Source organism: Chionomys nivalis, chromosome X (assembly GCF_950005125.1).
Source record: "Chionomys nivalis chromosome X, mChiNiv1.1, whole genome shotgun sequence".
Lineage (NCBI taxonomy): Eukaryota > Metazoa > Chordata > Mammalia > Rodentia > Cricetidae > Chionomys > Chionomys nivalis.
Genome location: NC_080112.1, coordinates 100,827,458 through 100,841,593, shown reverse-complemented (window position 1 = coordinate 100,841,593; position 14,136 = coordinate 100,827,458). Strand labels below are relative to the sequence as shown.

The following is a 14,136-nucleotide window of genomic DNA, read 5'->3' as shown; positions in this document are numbered from 1 at the left end:
GACTTTTGGAGATAAAAATGTCTTTGAAAAACTATTGTGGTGACCCTTGCAATGCTTTTTTTACTTACCGTCATTAACCCCTATGCCTAGAAATCGGATATTGCATTGGGAGTGTCTCTGCCTTTGTATTCCTAGCATTCTTATGTCCAAAGGCACACATATCCAAAATTCAAGAATACCCTTTTTACACAACTTCAAGCATCTCAACACAACTACCGAAAGTTCATTAACCACATTTTTGTTGTTTTTAGCATCTACTAATGGCCCCCAAATGGGTTTCATTATGAAATTTTGTGTTTATGTACATACGCTCATGGTGGAGTATGCACGTTAACACCTCAAGTGTCAGGCGCCAGCCATCTTTTTTTATTTCTTGAGACAGAGTTCCATGGGCATGGAACTCACCAAGTAGGTGAGGCTGGGGGGCCAGTAGGCCCCAAGGATCTTTTTGTCTTCACCCTCCACACTGGGATTACAAGCATGTACCACCACACCTGGCTCTTTTAAGGTGGGTCCCAGGGATAGAACTCAGGTCTTTGTGCTTTGAAGTCAAGGCAAGCAGTTTAACGGAACTAGCTCTCCAGCACCATAGCTTGTTTTGGTCTTGTTTTTCTTTTTCTTTCTTTCTTTCCTTTTTTCTTTCTTTCTTTCTTTCTTTCCTTCTTTCTTTTTTTATTGCACGACTAAGAATTAGGGCCTCATGCCTGCTAGGCAAATGCCCTGGACCTCAGCCTTTCATTACACTTTTATGCATGTATATAATATACTCAGATTATATCCCATCCATTACCCTCTCTTGTGCCCTCTTCCCCTCCAACTGGTCCCCTTCCTTATCATAAACTGGATAGTTTCTTGACCATTTTATTGAGAATAACTGACTCATCACCATGAATCTGGGGACTCTGAGATGAAGCAGCGTTCACTACTGGATACACAAACAAAAACTCAGAAAAAGAATAATTTCATTATTCTAATAACACAACTTACATGATTTCTTATGCAACTTTCCAATGCAAACTATACCACCAAAAAAGTCTGATCTCTTAAGAAAATGCTAAGTACACTTTATTTAATGACTTGGAATGTGATTTTATCATAGAAAATACTATTTTTAGACAGTACTCCTTTTTAAATAACAGACGTAAGGCCTTGGTTTACCTTTCATCCCCAACCTAAAAGTGGGGCTACACGTGAAAATGCGGGACTTCTCTTTCTCAGTGGAAAACAACCATTCTAGGAGATTTTATAAAAGTTTGAACAATTCTTTTAGAGGAAATGCAGTGTTTATTGTGTAAAGGGTTTATATTTATTAATCAAGGATACAAGCCAAAACAAACACTATTAAAATTAACCAAGATGGTGACAGTTGATGTGAACTATTATTTCAGCTTGGTAAGGAAAACCTAGCTAAAGTTAATCAAGATAAGTTCCATTAAATTCATAAAGGAAAGACAACTGTTCTGATACCATTAAAGTAATAATAACCTTTCAAATAACAAAGTATAATCCGTATAAATGCCTTAGTTTGGAGACAAAAATACATACACTGTGTGCTGAAAGCTGATGGGTCACAGAATGTGGGCAGTGGCTCTGAAGTCTTAGTGCTTTGCACTCAAAGCCTGAGACGCTTACCAACCCCCAGGAATACTAATGATGGGCACTACTGATGACGACCTGGAAAGAAATTAGACAATATGACTCTATCAACAGAGACTAATGAAACATTTTCCTTCTTGGTGCAGATTATACAATCAAGCCACAGATTCTTGACTCACAAGAGGCCCACCCAGGGAAGCCAATTTTCTATCATACTACATCAACGGCAAATTCATAGGGGTTAAATTGCCATCAACACTGTATCAAAATGGCAAATTCACAGGACGTTTTACAGCCACCACACTGAGAAATAAAAATTAAGGGAAACATGGGGCATTATTTCAGTTACAATTTACTAGCTCTTCCAGTGTTCAGATCCAGGCGTGTAAGAATAGGACAGAAAGTGGACATAGAACACAATACACAAATGTCTTGATTGAATCAGTCTCCTGGTATAGTTCTCCAGTCTCCATCCAGGCAATATTAAAACTCGCAAGGGTAACCTTAATATCCAAAAATTAAAGAAAGAAAGGTTAATTTAGTCATTACCTAAATTTCACCACCTGCATTTCCCCACATTCTGGTCTATTCCCACTAATGACAACCTCCCCATGTGCTCCCAGTTAAAATATGGCAGGCACACTAGATATTGATTCAACCAGTAACAACTGCCCCCATATCTGGTTTCTGGTTTAAGCCAGATGAACTTAATTCACCTAAATCTAGTCTATCAGAAATATTTTTCTACCAAGCAACACTTTAAGCACTGGCTAAGACTGTACGGTAAATGAAAATTAGGATCTAGGGGCAATGCCAACATTAGTCAAAGGCAGGGCATAGTTCCCCTAACACCTCATGAATTAAAGCTCATGGTTAGATTCTTTGTTTCTCCTCACTCTAGGTCAAAATACGTGAGAAAGGAGACCTCTTGGGATCTTTAGGTTGACATGTGGAGGTGAGCACTTAAATCCAACAAGTTCTTTTATTGAACAAATGCTTAAAAAAGCAAGCACGGATTAACTAATACTTTCAGACCAGCCTTGCAGACAGAAACATGACCTGTCTATACAGTGCTTACACAGCAACAAGAGGACTTAAACAAGCTACTAGAGAACACCTTGGAAAACAGTTCATAATTCCTACGCACAAGCTACCATAATATCAATATGAACAGAGTTAAGAACCAAACTGAACACACCTTAAAGTTGGAGAGGAATAAGCCCGCGTGTATACTGCTTATACTATTTCATACTGATTATTTGTTATGGCACGAGAGAGGCAGTAGGCGAGAAAGATTCCAATTAGCTGGAGAGAAAATAAGAACAAAATTTAAAATACACACATATAAAGAAATCAAAGTGCTCAGGATATGAGTGTATCCTCATCTTATTTGTAATTCATCAATGATTTTCTTCTTTGAGTTTCCCCTACATGACGAAGTTAGCTACTTCTTCAGCGCCTAGGTCACATTCAAAGAATCTAAAATGCCTTACTACTAACCATGACCCAGAACTTCACAACAAACACTAAAGGGAAATTCAAGAGTCATGGGTCAGCTACTGAAAAGAAAATGAGGGTAATGTTTATAATACACATCAAGTAAAATCCCAACCAATGTGAACAAGTAATTTCTTGGATGTACGTCTGCTGTTCAATACAACAGACATTAGACTTCTGTGGCTGCAGAGGACTTTAACAAAGTTAGAACAACTGGGGTTTTAATATTATCTACTCCTCAGAATGAAGGTGGCTAGTAGCTCTTCCAGTGGTGCAGATTTAGATAGTAAGAAATGCGACTTTAAAAATATATTGGAACTAGCCTGTTAGTCTTACTTCTATAATGCTTAAGGTAAAAAACAACAAATAAAAGCTTTAAAAATGGGCTGGAGAGGTGGCTCAGTGGTTAAGAGCACTGGCTGCTCTCCCAGAGGTCCTGAGTTCAATTCCCAGCGACCATATAGTGGCTCACAACCACCTGTAATGAGATCTGGTGCCCTCTTCTGGCCTGCAGGCAGACATGCAGTACAGAATACTGTATACATAATAATAAATAAAATCTTAAAAAAAAAAAAAGCTTTAAAAATTCACTCCAAATCACACAAACTTTTTATGCTACACTGAGCAGCACAACTCGGGAAAAATTCAGTCTATAACATAATTAGATATCAGGCACATATGAAATGGAGACTGGTGGGACCTATTTACTACCCGCCAGCCAGTTGTAGCCCAGGAAAAAAGACTTTAAAATTAAGTTTTAGAACCCTGACTAATATTGACCACAGAGTAAAACCAAGATTCCTACAATTCATCTTTTGACCAACTATGAGAATATTCTGTCTTCCCACAGTTAACTGCTTTCAGATAATATGTACTGGACCTGGGATGTGGCTCAGTAGTAGAGTGCTTGCATACTATTGGTTAAGACTCTTGTTTAAGCCCCCCACACACACACACGCATATATGTATGTTGTATACTTACTGGTAGGATTAAATTCTAAGTCTTACATTTATAGATTCAAGGCATGATTGGCTATGACAATGGGAATTAAAATTTAGATTTATTTGTAATTGTTTAAAACATGAGTCAGAAAACCCTCCACTTAAAAAATAAACTAAAAGGCTCAATTACAAGTCAAAATCAATAATATACATCCAAAGTAAGTCCCATGACGTCACCAAAAGATAAGCCAGAGTGTTGCTGTCCTGTGATGGATAACTGACTGCTTTGTGAGAAATAAGACTTCCCTTACATTGCCCTCACTGTTCAGTCCCCTGAAATAAAACTTTCATGTCTTAACAGTGAAACCGAGCTGGGTGTGCTGGCACATGCCTTTCATTACATCCCTTGAGAGGGAGAGGCAGCTAGATCTTCTTAAGTTCGAGGACAGCCTGGTTTACATTTTGAGTTCCAGGCCACTTAGGACTACATTGTGTGACTCTGTCTCAAAAAAACAAAACAAAACAAAAAAAAGTAAAAATCCCTTCTCCTGTAACTACAAGAATAAGACATTTCCCAAAGAGCAAAGGAAACTTACCTGAAAGCAAGCAACTCCAAAAGAAATTCCAGCAACAACTCCCATTTCTGATTCTATAATTGTCATGACCTTTATGAAACAACCCTAATGGCAGAGGAAAAGACATTGAGTACAAAACAAGAAAAGCTGTGCTGTTCTTCCGGGCAATTACTGCTTTGATCACTCAGCTATCCACAGAAGATGGCCTTGGGCAGCTGCTAGCCTTTGACTCTCATTGTACTGAAATCTAGCCTGTGCATCAGCCCCCAGTCGCAACTAGTTCCTCCTTCGGGATTAAGCATTGGTCATTCACTTCCTAGTTGTATGGAATGAAGTACCAGCTCCCCTACAAACTTCAGAGTAAGTATATTCATGCGAGTTAACACTTGTGTCCATTTGGTATCCCATTAAATCCTCAAATACCATCAGATAAAAAGTCCTAAGAGGGTCCTTACTTCTTTGTTGACTTTATCTTTGTCTCTCTGTGGAGTACAACCTTCCAGTTTACAGCAGCTCTTGGGAAATCCTGTTTCTGAATAATAATTAGTATCTTCCCAATCTCCAGAGTTGGTGACACCACAACAATGCAACTGAGAAAAAAAAATTGTTAAAAGCATTTGTAGTCGTTCATGTTACTGGTTTGCAGCCAGACATTTCACCTTCTGTCATCTTCTATTGTACTATGGGACCAAAACAATATGCAATACACTAATATTCTCAACGATTTCTCTTCTTCATATCCAAGAGACTAGCATTTGATTCCAATGATAAGCATGAAAGTTTTCAACTGGCTTTCCTGCACTGTTGTAGTTGGCACTAACAGTATTTGTCTATGATGTAAGTGGAGAAGAAGGGAACAAGGACACGTAGGTAGACCAGCACACAGCTACTTTTCCATAGGAGGAAACACCTAGCAGCCCAGCTCCATCCTTTCCTGTGAGGCAATAAAGAATGTGCTTCGCTCCTGAAAGTGCACCAGCTCTAACCACTTACCGTACTTTGGATCTTGTCTACGGCTTCGCTCCTATAATCCCTTGTGGAGTTGTACTCCTTCAGAGCGTTTACATAGTTACTTTTAAAGCTGTTCTTGATCTGTAATGGAAAAGTGAAAGGCCAATAAACAAAGATTCTAGAAACTACTTTGCATTTCTCTATCAAATAAGAAATTCTTAGCTCTGGCCAATGGTTCTATCTTTGATGTGTGGGGTAATGAACTTCCATGGTTCAAGCTGGTCTCCTAAGGGATATAGTTTGGCTGAAAGGGCTATTAAACAAAACGTTATAATATAATACCTACAAGTTCAAGGTGCTGTGAGAGCATGTACATATATCTTTCTCCATGTAAAAGTCTGACGCCTATCGAATCAAGTTGCAAACTTTTCCTTTGGAAGACTGCACTAACAGTTCAAATGGCACTCAAATACACCCTCCCTACTTGATGAATAGCTTCTCAGTAGTGCTGTGCCTCCTGGATTTTAATATATGACTATTAATGTTCTGATGATTTACATTAACTATAACTTTTCAAAATGTGACTTATGAGAAGGTCTTAATTTTGTTATAAATGCTGTATTTTACTTTCCCCTCAGTAACGCTAGAAAGCTCCACTTTAATAGGTGTTTATGCATCAAATTACAACTAGAAATTAATGTGATTGCCGTATCATTTTCTTCTAGTGATTATCATCCTACAAATTTTTGAATGTTCACTTACATTAAAAGTATGTCAGAGTTTTTACTAGAAATTCACTGTTTTCTGATGCAGATTGAAAGCATAGCTTGACATAGAGCTTGAAGTGGGGTTTTAAAATTAATGAAAGCTGTCGAACTGCGCTACTTAGGCTACCTGAGATAGGAGGATAAATTGGAATGCAGTGTGATTGTCTAAGTCGGGCTTACCTCATGTCTGAACACAAATCCTACAATGGCAGCAACTAGTTCAACCAAAAAAACGAGGGTCAGAAACATCGCATACTGTGGGGTAAAAATTAAAAAAAAAAAAATAAAGTTCAAGTCAGTATAAATAAGACTCATCGCAGCTACAAGGGGGAGATGGTTGGAATTCTGAGCAACCAGTTCAACAGATGTTTTTTGTTGCAAAGAACAAGGAAAGCAGTATCAAATATGCAGTCTACTTAAATATGGAAGCCTGTTAGTTTCTTCCATAAGGAATGGGGAAAAGTGTAAAAGCTATGGTTAGCTCTAAGAAACGAAGACACAAGGCTAGAACATCTAAGACTTTTCTAGGGAAATCAAGACTAGTTTAAAGAAACCAAGGACTCACCAGTTTCAGCATCCATGCAGAGGCCCGACAGGTAGCAAAACAACCAAAGGTGCCCAAGAGAATAATGACAGTGCCCGTGCCAATGAGCACAAAAGGGACATTGGTGGCCTTCTCATTTAAGAGGGAAAAATAATTTTCCAGGCTCACCTTGCCCCATATGCCAACGGCAAGAAGGATAACACCAGTGATCTACATGAGAAATCAGAGAAAGAAACAATGAGACACTGTGCAAGCTTGTATCTTCTATCATAAACTCAGGAAGTGTCTAAGACACAATGCATGTGAGAATTAATTTAGCAGTCTGGTTGCCACAGCACGGTGGCTAGGATAAGGGGGTGGGGGAGCCAGGTACTGACGAGGTAGGAAAGGGTTCTGCAAATAAAGGAAGCGTGTGGACAAGGCATCTTCTCAAAATTGCATAAATCCATCTGTTTTACTGTGTAAAACACATACCCCATGGCATACGTGTCTAGAGATCAAAATTTCCTCAAGCAATTTATTCCAGTCTGAGAAAGAAAGCCATCTTGTAAGGGGGAGGGTAAAAAGCGTTTCTGGATTCCAGAAACTTCTTGCATCCCCCATCCCCAATTCGGGGATGGGGATACAAAGGGATGGTACACAAAAGAAAAGCCAAGGATAGACTGGCAGGAATCGAATCACACCATACTTACTGTGGAAAACTCCCCTCTTATGAAGCAATGAAAAGAGAGATATTATTATGCAAAAGACCCCACAAAGGGAAGGAGAGAAGCCTCTCCTCTCCGAGGTTCAGGGACACCTCCTGTGCTCTAAGGGTCTTAACTCCGTTTTTCATCTCTCGCTCTGACCTCAATCTCCTAAAACATCTGGGTCCCACTTCAACCAGGCATCTCACACCAAGACCCCAGCACCAATGCTACTACAACGCCCCGGCTCCAATCTCGGAGACCCCGTCACTATGGCCTAGGCCACACGTCGCCAGCGCCAGGGTCTCCTGAACCACAGCCGCCCAAATCTCATCCCATTCCAGACCTGAGGTTCTCTGCTCCGGGTCACACCCACCACCTAAGCCAGGGTTCCCCAGCCGTTCCCGTGTCTCACCCAAAAGATGAAAGTGTAGATCAAGAGAACGCTTTTTAAACAAGTAATGACTGGTTTAGTCTGCAGCCTCCGAGATGGGGACGCCATAACTAGCCCGACACCCTGCGCCTCCGCACCGTGCAATCTCTCGAGCCAGCCAGGCGCCGGAGTTCCCGAGTTTTCCCGGAAACTGCCGAAAACTTACGAGTCTCTGCAACTGAGAAGAGCCGGAAACACACTACGATTTTCTAGAGGGTCAAGTCTAGGAGGCTGTCCGGATCGCGACAATTTCGGAGCGCCCCCTGCTGAAGGTTACTAAAAACTGTATCTAAAGGTTCTAGTGGAGCGTGCTTCATTTATTTTTTTGTTCCTCCCATGGAATCTTCCCCGTCTCCCACCCACCCCTCTTTTTTTGTTTTGTTTTTTTTTTTACTTCATCCTAAGTGTCTATCACCGCCCGCAGTGCTGGAGGGTCCGGCCTCCCAGGTCCCTAGTGTCCTAAAAGAAAAGAATAAAAACAAAAATCAGATCACCCTCCACTTAGATACGATTTTTACTTCTCATGGGAATGACAGGGTAGGGATATTTTCTTCTAATCAAGTTCACAGCATTTACATAAAATGCACGTAAATACAAATGAATTAATAAAGTCATATAGGCACCCTGATCTCCCCTTTTACTGATGCATTAATTCATTCCCTAGTGTTTTCTTTCAAGAAACGGAGAAGAGTAATAATGGGAAGGGGGGAACTGTTCTTGGATGCAAAGACTCAGTGGCAATGTATTGATTGATATATATTCCTATTTCCTTCATAAAATATACCCTTTCATGAGAAAATGGTAATCTCTGGAAAATCTGAGTTGAAACAAACACCAATCATACAAATTTATATATTCCTTTGTCTATACAGTAAGACCTAGCAGTGAAGTTTTATAATTGGATATCCAGACATTTAAAATGTAAGAATGAAATATGCTATTTTCTCCTGCTAAATCATGGGTGAAGGTACTTGCTTTGGTGTTATGTATTATGAACATATTGATCTATATTGTTATATGACAGAATGCATATTGAGGACCGGCTTCTTAATTAAAATGCAAGCTCTTTGAGGGCGGAGATGATTAAGTGTGTGCTATCAATATTGGTCTCTATGCAATATACCTTATATTCAACACAGACTTAACAGCCAGCTTATATATTCACGGAAGACAAGTGGATGCCCAAATTTTTGTACTTGAAACTTTGCTTGGAACACACGCCACCACAGAAACAGAGAACAAGAAAGTTCCATTGACTTGACCATGCAGAACTTTCCTGTGCTTTAAATATTGACCTAGGACCAGTTCCTGTAACATCCCACCAGACGTCTGCAGTCCCGGGAAGCAACATTTGGAAAACGAATTACTTAATTGGCAGGGTTTATGCTAAGTTTTATCACCAAATTGCAAAGGTGTAATACACAAATGCATGGAAAATAGAGTGTGTGTGAGGGGGGGAGGGAGGCGAGAGAACATACTCCTATAAGCACTTTGAGGTAAAGTCCTCAGGAAACGTCGCAGACATCCAGTTTTTAAAATACATTTACCATAGCTACAGTGTGGCAGCTGAGGGAAACCGGCTCTAAGTGTATCTAAAGCTTCCTTCTTAAGCTAACTGACCTCCTCTGAGGAGTCCTGTATTAAAAACAACAAATATCAAAGGAAGTTTTGCCAGCTCCTTGTCATTCTAAACAGAAAGTTTCCTCTGAAGTTTAGATTTGTTCCGTGGCCTAGGAGGGATTTTCATTGTAAGCCTGAGAGCAAAGTAATATTTTTGTGTCTGAAGCAAAAACAAACCAGCTCAATCTAAAAGGCACATCTTATTTCCAAGAATGTGTTGACTTTCCTTCTCCCTTCCTCTGCCACTTACAACGCTGCTTTGTTTGAAGTACAGTCAAAGCCAAACTAAACTGAAAGCCGACATGGAAATTAAATATTCCTATGGCCACAACACCTTGTACCAGTGCCTCCTGCCTCGCTACACCCACTTTCTCCCTGCTGTGCCACCAAATCCTAAAGTTCAGTTTAGTTAAAACCTAGGCTACTGTCTGGACCCAAAACCAAAATGACAGTTAATCCCATCTAAAGCAGCTTAACATATGCTTCTCTAGGCCATAAGATAAACGTATTCCTTCAAGTATTAATGGCTGCAGTACTGAGCACCATGTACCAACCACTGCTGCTAAGCCCTTGATACCTGCATCCTCCTACCTACCACACAAACTCCCTATTATGAGCTCAGCTACCACTCTCCTCGTTTTACAGTTGAAAGCCCAGGTTCAAAGAGACTGAGTAACTTGCCTAAGACCAAGCCCCACATACCTCTGCTTCCTTCAGCAGACACAGGGCACTCTCTGAAAGGAGACATGGCTAATGTGAAAACAAGCAGCTCTCTTGACTCAGATGAAGCCAAGATCATTGCTACTCAGACTTTAGAATCACAAATAGACGCTCCACAGAGTCCCTGAAGGGCCTGCTGCCTCCAGTTCTACCTTTTTCTTGGAGAGGGGGAAGGTTTGGTTTTGCTTTTGCTCTAACGGTCCACTCACTTACCTAGTAAGTACCACTGTCTCCAAACAGCAAGGCAGACTCCAGCCCTTTTCTTTTCTAGTTCAATCTGTTATTTTCTCCGCATTTTGGGCAAGAAGAATATACTTGATGCCAAGAAAATATTTTCCTTAAATATTTTGCTACTTGTGTTGCATTTAATAGAGATTTGAGTCTCTTTCCTATCAAATTCCTGTAGACCTTCAAGATTAGATTTAAATGGTTTTCTTTGGCAGGCATCGGGCATGAGAAACGTTATAAATAAAAGCTCCCTCTTAAGTCAGATGTCCTCCATGGCACCCCAATTCCTTACCCCTATTAAACTCAAACAAAATCTTAACTCATTCCCTACTGCCTTGCCAACATGAAATGTCTGTTGCACACCAAGCCCAATAGGATTATCTTCTGAACAAGCTTTGTTCCCTATTCCCTGCCAACCTTTGAACAGTAAAGCTATTTCCTCCATTCAAAGTCCACCTTCATCCCAACTTGCCACCCTAACTCTTCACCCCAACAGCAACAATGTTCTCCCTCTCACATCCCAAGCCTCTAACATTAGTGCTTGTAGTCTAGCCAGATTCTGATCTTCACTTAGACCGCTAGTCCGTTATCAGAGATACTCACCTACTCTATGTCCTGCTATCTAGATGTGCAGACACTACAGAAGAGCCTGTGGGCCAGGGTCACTGCACCTCCTTTTAAACCCTCTGAGCACCTAGGACATAATGCTTAATTGATGACCTCATCCAGTTTTCAGCCAATCCCTGTTTAACACGTGGCTCAATAAGATCACGACTGGTCTAGAAGTAACAGACTCAAGGGCTGACTATTGAAATTAAATAAGAGCTGTCTAAATCATTCTAGTATTACACTGCCACAAAACAGGGGAACTGATCTGAACTGCTACATAATGTCTTCAAGCATTCCTAGTCTGTCTTTGAAACCAGTAAAAAGTCGGAGTATATTTTATTTCATATTCATATAATAACCTTAGCATTTTTACTTTCTTATCCTTTTTCTAACATACTTTCACTTTCCCTTGGCTAAACACATGGGATAAAATTTAAACACACCTCCAAGCTTTCTGAAAATTTAATATTGGCTGTTATACCATCTTATACATTATAATTCCATTAACTCCTGCCCGACCCCTCGCTACCCCATCATTGCCCCCTGCCAGCCACACCACCACCACCACCCTGGCCATGTCAACATTCTTTTTGTTTTGTTTTGGTTTTTTTTGGGGGGGTTGTTTTGGTTTGTTTGTTTGTTTGTTTTTGTGAGACAGGGTTTCTCACTGTAGCCTTGGCTGTCCTGGAACTCATTCTACAGATCAGGCTGGCTTTGAACTCACAGAGATCCACCTGCCTCTGTCTCCTGCATGCTGAGATTAAAGGAGTGTACCACCACTGCCCTGTCCATATTAACATTCTTAAGTTGAAAGTGATCCTGAACTTTAATAACTCTAGCATGTGCTTTGTCTATATTCTCATCTTATCGTTCCAACCAAACACAACGAAGTGGTTTTGTTTAACTGTTTACTCCAAAGTATCTAGCATAGTATTTTCCACACAAAGTAGGCGCTGCAGAAGTGTGTGTGTGTGTGTGTGTGTGTGTGTGTGTGTGTGTACCCCCAGCTGTTCTGGGTGAGGCACGTCATTCTCATCCTTGTGCTTCACAGGAATGCTGTCCCCACACATATGCCCTTACTTTCATGAGGCCTTCTGGAACATTCTCATCCTAACCTATGTCAGGCTCTCTATTGGGAGCTAGAAACATAAAGAAGAGTGGAGCTAAGAACCTGGCACACTAGGCCCTCACAGTCTATTAGGGGTCAGACAGAAGTCAAGAACAATGGCAATAGGGGTGATGTGTATGCAGTAATTAAGATGCATGCAAACTGCTGTGGGAGGCAAAAGAAGGGAAGGAAACTCCCTCTGACTGATTGAGCTGGGACCTCTCAGGAGATGAGGCTTTCAGATGGCCAAGAAAAGAGGGAGGGATTTGTGAAGGCATTTTGTCTGTACAAGTTCACAGATGTGTCAAAGAAAGGACTCAAATCCCAGTGTGCTGGGAGCAAAGAGTAATGAGATGAATGCCCCAGTCTAGGCTGAAGACAGATGTGGATGAAATGCCCCAGTCTAGGCTGAAGACAGATGTGGGCTTGCTTGTAAAGGGACAGTATGATGTGCCATGGTATGATGTGTCCTGCCATGTCGAGGAATGACTGTTCCCTAGGCCAAGGCCAAGTCAGAGCCAGAGCCGGTGCCAGTGAAGGAGTTATTTTAGGAAAGCCAACAACCTGGCAAAAATTTATTTTGCCTTTTCCCACCCATGACGGAAAGAGAGAGAGAGAGAGAGACAGAGAGACAGAGAGACAGAGAGAGAGAGGAGAGAGAGAGAGAGAGAGTTCATATATTCACTTTTCCTAATCATGACTTAGGATATTCTGACCCTTGTTTATTTATTTATTTGTTTACTGTGACTCCCCTGAACCATCTCACTAACCAGTCTCCACAGCCTATCGGTGAAAGCTCAGTTTATGTTATTTCTTTTGCCTGAGAATAGAGATGCCTAATTCTTTCCACCCCACCCCCTTCCTCTGGCCTCCTCCTAGAGTCCATAGAGACTGCACTATAACTTTTCGTATTTTATTGCTATTGGTGTATTGTTTTCCAGTTGTCTGAGCCATCCTTCTCTCCTATGCTCACATAAATTCTCTGGGAACTGAATGCAAGTTCTATATGGCCAAAGGAACCGCATTCCTTGCTCAACACTGTGCCACTGATGCTAACCTTATTTGATCTGAGCAACCAAGATTTCCTGAACATATTCAGTGGTCATAAGCACATTTTTGCTTGTTGTGATTTTTTCTACTTTTGTTCACTGAAGCCTTTCAAGTGACTAAAGCAATATAAGGTACATAGTAGATGTTCAATATATATTTTTGAACTAATTAAAAATGAATATCAAGATATCAGGGACTTTATGTGCTTTATCCACCATTCTGCCCACCACCCTTTCACTTTAGATACTTGAAAATTTTATTAAATAATGAGGCACAATCAGCTCTTTTACATTTTTATATAGTGTCACACTTTTGAACCCATGGTAGATATCCAATACACATATGTAACTGGTAATTTGGAAATAAAATAGATTTCAGGCTTACTATTGAACTTTGTAAAATTATGGACCCATTCTTCCCTTGATAATCAAGATGTTATAAATGCACTTATACACACAGAGCAATTTTTTCACCTACAACGACTGATTTTTTTTTCTTGGTGAAAGAATACTAATTTTTAGTCAAGTGTGGTGGTGCATGCCTTTAGTCTCATCACTTAGGAGGCAGAGGCAGGCCGGGCTCTGAGTTTGAGGCCAGCCTGGGCTACGGAGTGAAGTCCAGGACAGCCAGGACTACACAGAATAACCCTGTTTCGAAAATAAACCAAAAAAGAATACTGATTATTTCACAATTATATACAGACATAAAAATTTATTTTGTTACACACATGAAATATTTACATAAAACCTACAGAACCCATTTAGTGGTGTTCTTATATGCACATATTTGGGGCTGCACACTTGGGCTTGA

General features: G+C 40.5%; 1 protein-coding gene across 2 annotated transcripts; it reads right to left on the bottom strand.

Moving 5' to 3' along the window:
- Nucleotides 1-1,137: 1,137 nt before the first annotated feature.
- Nucleotides 1,138-8,131, bottom strand: Tspan6 (tetraspanin 6). Of its 2 annotated transcripts, none has more exons than XM_057759710.1 (8): nucleotides 7,974-8,131; nucleotides 6,894-7,082; nucleotides 6,509-6,583; nucleotides 5,604-5,702; nucleotides 5,066-5,200; nucleotides 4,632-4,715; nucleotides 2,795-2,901; nucleotides 1,138-2,099 (listed from the first exon to the last, which is right to left on the bottom strand). In XM_057759710.1, exons 1-7 carry the CDS (start codon nucleotides 8,058-8,060, stop codon nucleotides 2,833-2,835), a joined length of 738 nt encoding a protein of 245 aa, XP_057615693.1. In that variant the 5' UTR covers nucleotides 8,061-8,131; the 3' UTR covers nucleotides 1,138-2,099; nucleotides 2,795-2,832. The 2 variants fall into 2 exon arrangements, with proteins under 2 accessions (XP_057615693.1, XP_057615692.1); XM_057759709.1 differs by lacking the exon at nucleotides 7,974-8,131 and adding an exon at nucleotides 7,565-7,575 and having other exon boundaries at nucleotides 1,140-2,099.
- Nucleotides 8,132-14,136: the final 6,005 nt, after the last annotated feature.

What these genes read in the sequence shown, in the direction of transcription:
- Tspan6 (XM_057759710.1), bottom strand. Translation starts at nt 8,060, where the DNA reads ATGGCGTCCCCATCTCGGAGGCTGCAGACTAAACCAGTCATTACTTGT. An exon ending in TCTACACTTTCATCTTTTGG is followed by an intron (nt 7,083 to 7,973) that starts GTGAGACACGGG and finishes TTTCTCATGTAG; the next exon opens with ATCACTGGTGTTATCCTTCT. An exon ending in AAGATAAAGTCAACAAAGAA is followed by an intron (nt 4,716 to 5,065) that starts GTAAGGACCCTC and finishes CTCTGCCATTAG; the next exon opens with GGTTGTTTCATAAAGGTCAT.